This window comes from Sceloporus undulatus, chromosome 2 (genome assembly GCF_019175285.1).
Source record: "Sceloporus undulatus isolate JIND9_A2432 ecotype Alabama chromosome 2, SceUnd_v1.1, whole genome shotgun sequence".
NCBI lineage: Eukaryota > Metazoa > Chordata > Lepidosauria > Squamata > Phrynosomatidae > Sceloporus > Sceloporus undulatus.
Genome location: NC_056523.1, coordinates 116514034 through 116527925, shown reverse-complemented (window position 1 = coordinate 116527925; position 13892 = coordinate 116514034). Strand labels below are relative to the sequence as shown.

Here is a 13892-nt window from a genome sequence, read left to right as displayed (position 1 = left end):
GATGACAGTTATGGAGGGAGGAGTCTCTTCTTCCAGGCTAGCCCTGATGGAGCTGGGCCTGCCTGGTGAACTCTCTCGCAGGCCAGAAGATGACAGTTATGGAGGGAGGAGTCTCTTCTTCCAGGCTAGCCCTGGTGGAACTGGGTCTGCCTGGTCAACTCACTCGCAAGCCAGAAGATGACAGTTATGGAGGGAGGAGTCTCTTCTTCCAGGCTAGCCCTGATGGAGCTGGGCCTGCCTGGTGAACTCCCTCGCAGGCAAGAAGATGACCGTTATGGAGGGAGGAGAATTGACTTGAAGGCACACAGCAACAACAAAAAAACCACACTATGCTTCCATTCACATTTCAAAATTTAGAAAATATTCAAATTAGTATTAGAGATCTGTAGATAGAGAGCCAGTGTGGTGTAATGGTTTGAGTGTTGGACCATGACTCTGGTGACCAGGGTTCAAATCCCACTCAGCCTATGAAACCTACTGGGTGACCATGGGCAAGTCACACTCTCTCAGCCTCAGGGGAAGGCAAAGGCAACCCCCTCTGAATAAATCTTGCCCAGAAAGCCCTACGATAGGCCACCTTAAGGTTGCCAAAAGTAGGAAAAGATTTGAAGGCACACTACAACAACAAAAGCAGCAACATCTGCAGTATGCTATTCCTATTCTCTAGATGTTACTGGCTTTTTTCACCCCAAGAGTTCCCCTACCATCTTCCACATGCTTATTCTTTCTTCTTCTATTTCCCCCCACTAATTCATTACAGTTCAATATTACAGCAATATAACATGTAATTACATTATTTTTGTATTTCTATTTGCCACAGGTAATATTATAGGAAACAAATAACCTGGGCAACCTATATAGTTAAGATCATACACTGGATGGCATAGTGCATTGTATCAGCAGAATGTCTCCTCTCTGCAGGATCTTCTCCCACTGGATCTGCCCCAAAGGATCTCTCAACCCCCAAACTCTACATCCAGTCAGATATTCTCACCTCACAGTTTTATTTGTGGAAGCAATTCTGTCAGCAGAAGGACTTGATTGAATTCTTCCATTATGAGGATAAAACTGTCTCTTAGAAGAGAAACTGTTGCAGGAGCATCTATGCCTTATTGGCAACACAGTTGGCTTGAGCAGAATGAAAATAAGAGTGGTGTGATTTTTTTTAAAAAAATGAATAGAGCCCTGTCGTCTCTGATGTTACCAGTCAACTAGATTCTCCACTTCTGAATTTTATTCGTTTAGCATGCCTTGCCAAAGTGAACACTTTCAGCAGTGTTTGCAGCTCTGCTTCAAACCAAAGAAGTACGCTTGGTTTCTGAAAGAGATTTATATTTGCTGGTGCAAAATATAGGATGTGAATTAGTTTATCCTATCTTATTTTATCCTATCTAAGGATTTGGTAGCAAAACATAATGTAACACAGGCATGGGATAATGGTTTCATGTGAAAGGCTAGGGCCTTGTCTACATGAGACAAAAGGATACCCCTCCCCATTCTGTTTGGATGATGGAAGGCCCCAAATGCTGGTTCTGGAGCAGGCAGTCTTCATGATGCCCAGCATGTCTTGAACATGAGCCAGGGCATTACAAGGTAAGGTTTAAATAACTTACCCATGGCTCTGGATCTTCTGGGGGGGGGGAAGGAATAATAATAATAATAATAATAATAATAATAATAATAATAATAATAATAATTTTTATTTATATTTTCCCACCTCTCCCAGGTGGCTCAAGATGGGATTACAACCCAGTACAATATACTATATACAAATGCAAATCACAACAATAAAAACAACAATATAGTACAATAGAATATAAAAATAGATAACAATTAAAAATGATACTATCAAAGTGAAAGAGGAGAGAGATGTTTCAATCTAGGTCAAAGGGGTAGTAGAAGAATATGTCTTATAAGAGATCAGGTGGGTAAGCTCACCGGAAGAGATCTGTCTTAACTGCCCTCTTAAAAGCCTCCAAGCAGGTAGTGAGACAGATCTCTTCCGGGAGACTGTTCCAGAGTTTTGGAGCAGCTGCAGTAATGGCTTTCTGGGGGGTGGAAGTTACTCTGGTTGTGTGTAATTCCAACAAATTCTTCCCTGTTGTTCTAAAAGTGCAGGGCGGATTACAAAGGGAGAGGTGTTCCCACAAGTAACTCGGGCCCAAGCCATGTAGGGCTTTAAAGGTATTGCACCCGGAAGGTAATCGGCAGCCAGTGAAGATCTTTTAAAATTGGAGTTATGTGGTAGAACCTTGATGAATCGGTGACCAGTCTGGCTGCTGTATTTTGAACTAATTGAAGCTTCCGAACTTGGTACAAGGGTAGCCCCATGTAGAGCACATTACAGAAATCAAGACAAGTCCTGGCTGCCGTTAGGTATCCTGGCCAGTGCAGACAGGGCTTGGATTTTCTTTGCCAACTTCCTCACAGGACAGAAGATGTTAACCTTTCGTTCCCCACCCATACCACTAGATTAAGCTTCTTCAACTTTGTTTCTCCTTTCCCCTTCCCCATACAGACAAAATGAAGTGAGTGTGAAACATTCTGAAAGCTAGCTTAGTGCATGTGGCTTCATTCCCCACTTCTTTTATCTGCAAAAGGGGATCAAGTAGGCATAAAGGGCACTCAGTCAGCACTCTAAGAACTGACAGAGACCCAATATTATGTTCCCATTGGCCTGCATAATTGTGTGTGCATTGTCATTGATGTTGACTTTGTAATTTTTGGGGGATCCATTCAAAACATTTTATTTATGTATTTATTTAGCATATTTCTATCACACCCTCCTGCCAACTTTTGTGTTTGCTAGGCATTTTATTTATGTTTGCCTGCTAGCCTGTTCTGTTTTTTATTCCCTTCAGTAGGAGTACTGAGGATTATAACAACCAAGATGATGTTTGTCATGCTATGATTTATCCTATTTATGTGGCTCATGTTGTTCTTATTGTTTGTTTTTATGAGAAATGAGCCCAGCTCATGGGACTCACCTATTTCTAAGGAGACCATCAAATGACCCAACTTCAATCCGTTGTCTCCCGTGCCATGGAGGTAGGAGAGAAGAGCAAAGTAAATGAGCCACAGCTTCAAAAACACAGCCCAATCATTCTTATAGCCCATTCCTCTTCCAGGGGCACAGGGACAGGGTGAACTTTGGGGAGGTGCCATCCTTGAGAGCTCTATGAGCTGGACTCAAGACCACAGGAGGCCATATTAGGCTCGAAGTCTAGAAGCTTCCTTCCATTAAACTAAAGAGTTATTAGTTTTAAGGCTAGAATGGGGAGAAAAAATTGAGTCTGGGAAATGTGCTATATATGTGTGTGTGTGCATGTGTATGCACATGTGTTAAGAATAACAAAATGTTTTGTTTTGTTTTATTTCTAGAAAGTTTATTTTAAATGGTTCTGGATTTTAGGATTGGAGAGTACATGTACTCCATAACAAGGATGTAATTTTTTAAAAGGAGTGTTCTGACAGAAGGACAATAAATACTTCTGACAGATGGGGACACCAGGTGTCTTCATTTCCTGCTTATCATTTCCAAGGGAGAATAGATGGGTGACATAGTTGGGAAGTGTTTTTCTATAAACAACCAAAATTTATTTCAAGACTAGATAATAAGTTTGTAGGTTTCAGCTTACAGCACAGTGAACCATAATCCATTTCTCTCATGGGGCAAAACATATACAATATCACAGCAGCAGCAGTTTAATTTCTGCTAAAAGAATGTTCTGGCTTGAGTTATTACAGATGCAGAATTAATTATCCTCTTGTGGAGAGATTCTCAAAGGGTCAGATAGAAGAGCACAAGTAAGAAAATGATGGCACATCTGTACACTGTACTTCCCAGTGGTCTGTGGAATAATGAACCTCTGCCTTGAATTGGCAGAGTTGCCATTTATTTTTTTAATAGGAACATAGCAAGAATTTGTATCACATTATCTAATAGCCCAGTCCTTTGAGTTTCATCCATATTTTCTAGAGTCCTTGTAATGATGCTGCTACTGATAGGACTCTTGCCTGGACTCCTGCCATTAGAGAAGTAGCTGACGTTAAGAGGAGTACAGAATCCATTCTATTAGAAAAGTAGCTAATCTATTATTACTCTAACATACATATCAATACATATATAATACTGACTTGCTACTGCTGACCCATATTTATGTTGCTGCAAGATCATCAGCATGGCAACCTCTGCATACATATTGGAACTGTAGAACTCTAAAGTTGGAAGGATCCATGGGTGATCCAGTCCCAATCCCTGCCAATGCAGGAATCCACAGTTAAACATCCTGCATAAATGTCCATCAAATGTCTGAAAACCTTCCAAGGTAGTCAATTTCACTTTTGAATGATTCTTATTACATGGACATTATCCCTACCATTTTGTCAGAATTTTGTTTCTTGTAATGTCAATCCATTATTTCTAGAGGAACAGAAAACAGGTTTATTCTGTAATAGATATGATAGCCCTTCAACTATTTGAAGATGACTATCCTATCTCCTTTCAATAATTTCTCTTCCAGGTTAAAAATATCCAATTCCCTCAATCTTTCCTCATAGGTCTTGGTTCCCTTAATTTACCATCTTGCCCTTCGCTGGACATATTCCAGCTTGTTGCTATCCTTCTTAAATTGTGATATCCAGAATTGGACAGAATGCTCCAGATGAGATGTGACCAAATCATAATAGAGTGGCACTATAACTTCCATTAATCTGGATACTATACTTCTGTTCATACAGCCTAGAACTGACCAGTTTTATTTATTTATTTACCACTATATTATACTTTTACTCATGTTTAGCTTGTGGTTTGTTAACAGCCTTTTCACATATACTACTATCAAACCAAACATTACCCATCCCACATTTGTACATCTCAATTTATCTGCTAAAAGTAGAATCCCCCCACATATATATATATATATATATATATATATATATATATATTCAAAATATGTTTTGCTAGTTTTGTCCCAGTTATTTGAGCTATTTAATTCATCTTGAATCTTGATTCTATATTCTAAGGTATAGTTACCATCTCAGTTTGGTGTCATCTGAAAGTTTGATAAATATATCTTCTTTTACTTCATCCATGTCATTTATAAAGATATTGAGTAGCACTAGTTCCAGGACCAAACCCTGCGCACCCATTTTGTCACTACCCTCCAGGGTGAAAAGCAACCAGTCTTTGGGTTAGGTCTTTCAACCAGCTACAAATCCATTCAATTGTATCACTGTCCAGCCCACATTTCCTCACATTTTCGAAAGAATCTTGTGGAGAACAAATATCAAAAGCCCAGCTGAAATTAGGATATATTTCATACATATCATCTCCTGATTTACTAAGCTAAGAGAGAGGGAGGGAAGGAGGGAGGGAGGGAGGGAGTCTTCACATCTTTGAAAGTCTTGACAGCACAACTACACAATCTGTATAGTGAGAGCAGAATCCTCAATGTAATATGGAGCAAACAAATAACTTGAATAGTGATTCCACTATTTTTTATTCATCATACTGATATACAGTGAATCCTTGTTATTCACTGGGGTTTGGTTCCAGGACCCCGGTGGATAACAAAATCTGTGGATGATAAATATAATGGCATAGCAAAATGGTGTCCCTTATATAAAGTGGTTTGCTATTTGTAATTTATATTTTTAAAAAATATTTTCAAGCTGCAGATGTTTTAATCCATGGATAAGGAGGGCCGACTGTATTAATTCACCATACTGAGATATTATACCATCAACATAAATAATCTAAGCTATGCATATGACAATATGCATCACATACAATTTCTAAGGGAGGTCAAAGGAAGAAGGTGCAAAGATAGGCCTGCAGTGAACATAAAGAAAACAAAAATAATGACCACAGAGGATTTACATAAAATCAACATAGACAATGGGGAAATCAAAATTGCGAAAGATTTCTTGTTCCTTGGATAAAACGTTGATCAGAACGGAGGCTACAGCCAAAAGATAAGAAGACTCGGAATGGAAAAGGCAATGAAGAAAGAACTAGACAAAGAATCAGACAAAGAACTAGACAAAGATAGACAATCGAGGATTAAAGTTAAAATCACCCTAGCTACAGTATTCCCCTTTACTATCTATGGAAGTGAGAGCTGGGCAGTGAAGAAAGTGGATAAAAAGAAATTCAATTCATGTGAGATGTGGTGCTGGAGAAGAGTGCTAAGGACACCATGGACAGCCAAAAAGACAAACAAATGGGTCCTTGAACAGATCAAGTCTGAAATACTGCTAGAAGCCAAGATGATCAAACTGAGGCTGTTGTACTTTGGCCACATCATGAGAAGGCACAAAAGGTAGAATGTAGTAGAAAGAAAGACGGCATGCCAGATGTCTAGATTCAATCAATGAGGTCACGGGCATGAATTTGGAGGACCTAAGCAATGCAATGGAAGGCAAGGGGTCTTGTAAATGGCTTGTCCACAGGGTCACCATGAGTCAAGATCGACTGAAGGGCACTTAACAATAATGAAAGCTGCTTCTGTGTTTTGTGATTTAATTATGAATCTGTTACTTTTTGCTCCCAAAAACTCTACATTTTATTATCAGTATATATTTCTGTATATAGTGGTATAAATTTGTTTCTGCAAATATAAAAATGTGCTATTAATATGCCTTCATGGCAATATATTATATGCAGGCTTACCTGTATACAAGATTTCAGATAGATATAAATAATGAAAGGGATATTAATGACATATATTAATTACAGCTATAACATTTCAATTATTTCTGTTTTAAAAGTTTGTTCATTTTAATTGGCTGGTTCTCATCTGATATATATATAGAGAGAAATGAGTCCAAGTGAAAGTTGCTTGTTTGGAAACTGAACAGTGTTTATTTTATACCAGATACAAAATACCAAACTAGTTTTCATAAAAACTGTGTCTTAAGTCTGGGAAGACACTGTGACTTTGTTTATGGCCCTTCCAGCTTGTCCATATACATGAAAGCATGCCTTGGTATTACAGATGAACCAGTTCACTATGTATCTTTCATATTATTATTTTGATCCCAATTTCAAAAGTAAATTTATTTTAATTTTATTAATGTTTTAAGCAATGTATCCAAATTTATTATTAAATGAAAACTATAGTCATTAATTTTCAATACCAAGATGTGTTGTTTGAGATGGTGGGTTGCAGATTATGAATTGTACAAAGTGAGAAGGTGGTCCTATTCATTGGAATTGTATTTGTGAAATTGAATCAGCAAAGAGAAGGTGGTTCAATAAAATTTATTACCATCTGCCTCATATCTACAATTCTATAGTTCCTGAAAGATAAATCTGAACAGCATGACTTGCACTTTCTATTAAATCACCATTTGAAGTCTTGTTACCCTTTTACACAGTTTGAGTGTGGATATATATACATGACGTGCTGTTATCTTTCTTTCTCCCATTCAATTTTCCAGCTGCGTGCCCAGTTCTGTGCAGTGGCAATGGACAATACACCAAAGGAGCCTGTTTGTGCTACAGTGGCTGGAAAGGGCCAGAGTGTGATGTACCCATCAGCCAGTGTATTGATCCTTCATGCGGGGGCCATGGTTCTTGCATTGAAGGGAACTGTGTCTGCTCTGTTGGCTACAAAGGAGAAAACTGTGAGGAAGGTAAATGTTACAATAGAAACTATATTTTTGCAGCTTGTATTGAGTAAAGGGGGCGAGAGGACAAAAGGAAAAACTCCACAATGCCATGGTATACAACAAATATAATAGTACTGGACAAGAAGCTTAGGAATTCAGTGCTTCCAGTATTATTGGCTGGTGGAACTTTTGTTTACTCTGTGGGGTTTTTCCCCAATTACTTAAGGTCCTAATAATTCTACCAACTGAAGAATAATATACCACAGGTAAATCTGAGTAATTCTTTTGTTGAAGAGCCCAAATCCATCTTTTCTTTCTTTTTGTGTATGGATTATATTTATTGAACATTTTTAAAATGAAAAATGTAGAACAAAACAAATAAAAAAGATGGTATACAAAATGCTGTAATTGGAAACCCATAAAAGCAAACACTTCAGTCATAATTAATTCCAAAAAAAAAAAAGAGGAACAGAATTTGAAAGACTACAAGTATCCATGTCACTTAGTGGCCTCATGTAGGGTAAATTATTCTTGTTACGTGCAATCACATTGAATTAAAGGAAAGTAGATGGTACACAGAAAGGACGGCAATTTAATGAATTCTAAAAAGCACTTTCTATTGAACATTTAAGTAGCTTTGAGTTTTTTTGCAGAGGAGTGAGGTGGGGGGCAGGGAAAGGAAAAAGAAAAGTTTTAACTATTGAAATTGAACATGACCAAATATGGCCAGCAATAAAGCATTTAATGATTTCTGTATTCAGTTAATTTTTGTGCAGTGTGCTGTGCCATAAATAGGAGAACTCTCCTTTAATATTGCGTTCAGGAGTATATTTTTTTGTTTTTATTCCAGAAAAAAGGATGCTACACTCAAAGCAATCAAAATAGTCATTTGCCTGTAGAATATATATATCCCATTGTCATCAAATGTTCCATATTGTTCTACTTTCTTATTAAATGTGCAAACAGGAAGTGCATCTTGCAGTACAGACATTGTTTTCTCATTAAGTATCATTTCCTCAAAGGAGAGAAAAAATATCTTGACACGGCTAAAGGACATTACACACAGACCAAAAGGCCCATGTTTGTCCTAGCTTGGTGCCATCCTGTTTAGATGGTGCAGGTCTACAGCTCCGGACTGGGGATAGACAGATCACTCTGGCAGATCCAGCCTGACCCCAGTCCAACAGACCCTTAACCTGTATTTTTTTTTTAATGGCTCTTTGCAGTGGACTTTCCCATAAACTCCACCACAACAGCCAGTAGGCAAGATGGCCATGTGCCCCCTTAGCTGCCACTACCACTGTTCAACTTGTAGGTCCCAGTCACAACCTGTTATGTAGGAAGGGGTTGGCTGGCCATGTGGGTGAAGCCAGGAACCTCGTTTCCACTCTTACATGCAAAAGCATTTTTGAGGTCAGATAACAAGGCCAGCTTCCATTCACCTGATGTCAGTAATCAGCTGGGTGAAGGTGAACAAATTGAATCATAATCCAGATAAGACAGAAGTGGTTCTGGCATGTTGGAAGAAACCTCAGGCAGTAGTGATTTAGCCTGGGCTGGTTAGAATTATATTCACCCTGAAGACAAAAGTTTGTAATTTGTGAATGTTCATGGATTCAGTGCTGGATGCCCAGGTTTTGGTTGTGGTTAGGAATATGCTAGCAAAGCCTCATATTTCTGTTCCTGGTGATGTCAGGTCTGGGCAGATGTCCTACTTCCATCTGATCTGTATTACTAAGAAATGCCTTTAAAACAGGCTTGGAAACATTGGCTGGTCCACAATGCAGCCAGAGTACTGCCTGGGGCCAGTTTTAGAGAATGATCAGGGTTCAACGCCCTTACTAGCCCCTCTAGGTAAGCTAAAGGGTCATCAACAATCCTGCTAGATAGTACCTCCACCAATCCTTGTCCAATTCAGCCTGCATCAGGGAAAACATTGACCTCACAAGGCATCCTTGTGGCTTCTTGACAACGAGGGCAAAAACATATTATCCTTTGTTTCCAAGAGTCCCAAACCAAAATAATAATAAAAATTCAGTAGAATAACCAGCCAGCCAGACACTGGATTTAGAACTAGGCTTCTTTTAATAAAACACACACACACACACACACCAAATTATATAGAGATATATTTACTAACAAAATAAAGAAACAGAGAACACGGTGCTAAGAGACCAATGTGGAAAACATAAAGAACTGGAGAACAGAAAACAATTCAGGAATCTATACAACAGGCAAACATATGAATGTTAAATATTCTAGCTGTTGTACATAGAAGATCCATATGCATGGACTTTCTAGCAAAGATTTGTCCACATAATATCCAGAATGCCTTTTCCATCTCCAAAACTACATGATATACTCCTCCTGCTTTTTAGTTATAAAATACTCAGATTTGGACTACCAGCCATCTAGGGGTAGGGGGATAGGGGGAGGAGAAAATAAAGTGTCTCTCCCAGCCCTATCCCTTGTAACCTAGAAGCATTCAGACAGTAGAAAAGGACTGTAGACTTTGGTTTCAGATCCTTCTTGTACACTATTCATATCCTGACTCTTCTTTTACACAAGCTGATGGAATATAAATGGCTGTCATATTATGTTCTCCCATGGATGATATACAGAGACAGTATCTGACCTAAACCTCACTGAAGTCAATAGCTTAACATATTACCTAAGTTGTTAATATCCAGAGTGGATTGTGGTATATTTATGCTTGTGTATGTGTGTGTTTATAGATAGAGAAAAGGAGAGTGATAAATTGATGATGGCCACCTCATTGCATAAAGTGCCTGCAAATATCTATCATTATATTGTTGTTATGTGGATTACAGTGCATGGTACATAATAATTTTAGGTTTAGGAAAGTAAGTGGTAGCTTTTTGTGTTTGATATAAGTACTCTTATACTTACAACTGAATGCATAAAATAAAATAAGGAACTCTTTTGAGCAAGCATGACTACCCCACCACCTTGATACCAATGTGTACATTGACCCTGCCCACAACTAATGCATGTTCGGCATCAGTATAAAGGGCCTACAAGTGTACACGTGTACACACATAGAGCTCCATGGGGATGAGATCCCTGGGGAGACTTCTGCATGTGCATCCATATACACGTAACCCCACACTTTGGCCCTATTCACATGATGAAAATAATCCAAGTAGAATCAGAGGGGTTTTTTTTGGGGGGGTACCAAAAAAATCCACTTAACCCAGGGTATTCAACACCAAGTCTTTCCCCAGATTTTGATAAAAGATTCACATTGTCATCAGTGTGAATAACATTGTGAGCAGGCCCAGATTAAACTAAGCATATCTTGAATGGGCATTGAATACATTCACATCGTTGACTCATGGGGGGGGGGGGCTCTGCCTGACCTTCTTTACAAGGAGACACTCCTCCTCTTTCCCTACACACCCTTTACTACGGGTAGCTATCATGGGCTTCCCAAGAGGAAAGCGGCATTCCCACTCAGACCATGGAGGATGAGCCCAGGACCAGCAATGGGGGAAACACCCCCTTCCTCAGCCACCAGCTCCTGGTAAAATCCAGAACAGATGTGGATGGATGCCATTTCAAAGTATGAATAACAAAACTGGAATGCATGAGTAAGACTATTTACATTGTTCCACAAGAAAAATGACATATGAATGATGCACTAGATGTAGCATCTAGTCAATGGGCTTATCTTGTTTATCCCTAAGAGCCCCTTTATGCATTCATTCTGAATATTAAGCTGCAATTTCTATCATTGTTCACCACTGGCCATGCTATCTCAGGTTGATGGGAGTTGCAAGCCAATAACATCTGGAAGACAACCAGTTAACACTCTTTGCTATAGACATTTATTGATAGTATGCCCAGGCATATGTATGTAAACATTTTACTTCTGCTTTACAAGGTTACCTTAATGTCCTTCCTTCAAACTAGTTTCACCTCAAAGTTATCACAGTCCACAAAAGAAATACCATAAGTTTCTTGAGACAGTGTAGTACATTAATGAGGTACTATTCTTATTAAAGACATTGTGATCACTAAAGTCTGACCTCTAAAAATGTGTATGTTCAGAAAGAGTGAATAAATGATTTAATCAGAATCATGGAAGGATGAGGGATTTGAAAGATAAATGGATTTTAGAAAGCAAGGTGTTTTACCGATAAACATGGAAGGTGAAGAAACATGACAAGTAAGGTTAAAATAACCTTTTGCATGCATCATTTGATAAAATAAAATTCCATAGTATTGGCACTGGTTCTTTAATATGCTTTCTTTTTACAAATATTGTACACAGTTCTCCAACAATATCATGAATGTGGTGTTGTATAAAATTAATGGTTAGGCAGTTTCTTGACAGTTTAAAAAAGTTATTCATTTCTATTTAAGGACTTAATACAACAGTAGAACAAATAAACAACTGAGGTTTTTTTTATTTTATTTTAAGTTAAAATCTTCTCTATTGATTTGTGTTTCTCAAAAGAATGGTCCAGGTTGATTCATATGCTACTTTCCAGCTAGGAAATGGAATTAGATACTGTAGGTCAGCATTTTTCTTTCCTGTTAGCTTTTTATTTCAGATATTCATCATAGTCATATCGTTCAAACAATTTACCTGAAATGGCCATGGCATTAAAATCGATATTTGTGATCTACAATTTTGCTGCATAAACACAGTTGCTCTATTAAATTTGCACACAAAAAAGGGACTAGCTAACTTGTCAAGCTTCATTCATTGCAATTTGGGGTAGAAAGTGAGTGGAATTAACAAATTCGGTTAGGTTAACATTCACTTTTCTTGTCACTTTTGTGATCAAGCAATTAACTTTTTACATCTAATTCCTAGTCCAGGGGGATCACAGAACACATTGTTACAGTAGGGGGGTCCTTGCCCTTTGTTTTGTCCTGGGGGAATACATTATATACAATTTTCATTTTTTCCGCATTTTCTTTGCACTCTATCAAGTTACATCTGAAGACTCATAGAAGGATAGAGCTGTAAGACACCACAAGGGCCTCCAGTCCAACCCCTGCCTTGCAGGAAGGCACAAAGCAAGAGAAACATAGTTAAAAGTTGGATTCAACAGGATCCTCCTCTATTTGCATAAGTTTTACATTGGGTTCATCAGTTCCATTCAATTCAAGCTTTTGTTGGCATCTGTAGATCACAAAGTAAAAACCATTGGTCTGGCAATTAAGGCCGTTCCAGTGGCACACAAATTTGATTTGACATGATTTTTACAACAGTTCTCCCCAAACCAACTTATATGTCAAGTCATTTATCCATTGATGTGTTCTGTGACTGAATAGTAGTTTGTTTATATACCATACAGAAATCATGAAGAACCATGTTTTTCTGTTACAGGGACACTCTTACAGCCTTTGAAGCATGTTCAGAATGTTCATGTGATTCAGAATATTGTAGTCATACTGTTGACATGGGCTGGTTACAGAAAGCAAATTACAACACTTTCATTGGCGATGATGATGATGATGATGATGATGATGATGATGATGATGATGATAATGACGATAACAGCTTACCCTTTTCTCCCCAGGAATTGAAGCAGGGAACAACAATTAACAGATACACCACATCAGTTTAAAACACATCAATTAAAATACACATCAATTTTAAAGGACATGCATACAATTTAAAGGACAAGATACAAACATTTTAAAATGATCCACATTTAAAATTCATCCTTTAAAATTAACAATTTAAAAATCATCTGGGTAAGCCTCCCACAAGAGACTGGTCTTTAATGCTGTTTTGAATTCAGATGGAATATTCAGCTGTCAAATCTCTTCTGGCAGGTCATTCCACAGTCTAGGGATGCCTGAAGAAAAAGCCCTCTGGCTGATAGTTGCTAACCTAGTCCTGGCTGACTGGAGTAAATGTCTGCCAGACGACCTGAGCATATGGGGCAGATTATATGGAAGAAGATGATCCTGTAGGTAACCTGGACCCAAACCATGTAGGGCTTTAAAGGTAATAACCAACACTTTGTACATTGCCCAGAAACTGGCAGCCAGTGGAGTTAATTTAATATTGGTGTAATGTGATCACTAGATGTTCCATTAATCAATCTGGCTACCTTGTTTTGAACTAGCTGAAGTTTCCAAACTTGGTACAAAGGTAGCCAATGTACAGTGCATTAAGGAAGTCCAGAGGTTATCAGCACATGAACTACTATCTTTAGGTCCTCCAGCTCTAGGTAGGGGCACTGCCAGGGTATCAGCCAAAGCTGATAATAAGCACTCCTGGCTGTCACATCTGT

At 38.4% G+C, this 13892-nt stretch overlaps 1 protein-coding gene across 2 annotated transcripts in view; it reads left to right on the top strand.

Annotated features, from left to right (window-relative positions):
- The window catches only part of TENM2 (teneurin transmembrane protein 2), a 216416-nt gene that overhangs the window by 48647 nt on the left and 153877 nt on the right, over positions 1–13892 (top strand). For both annotated transcript variants that reach the window (XM_042452450.1, XM_042452449.1), the window contains exon 5: positions 7444–7638. In XM_042452450.1, coding sequence (XP_042308384.1) covers positions 7444–7638 — 195 coding nt within the window. The remainder of the gene's footprint in view (positions 1–7443; positions 7639–13892) is intronic.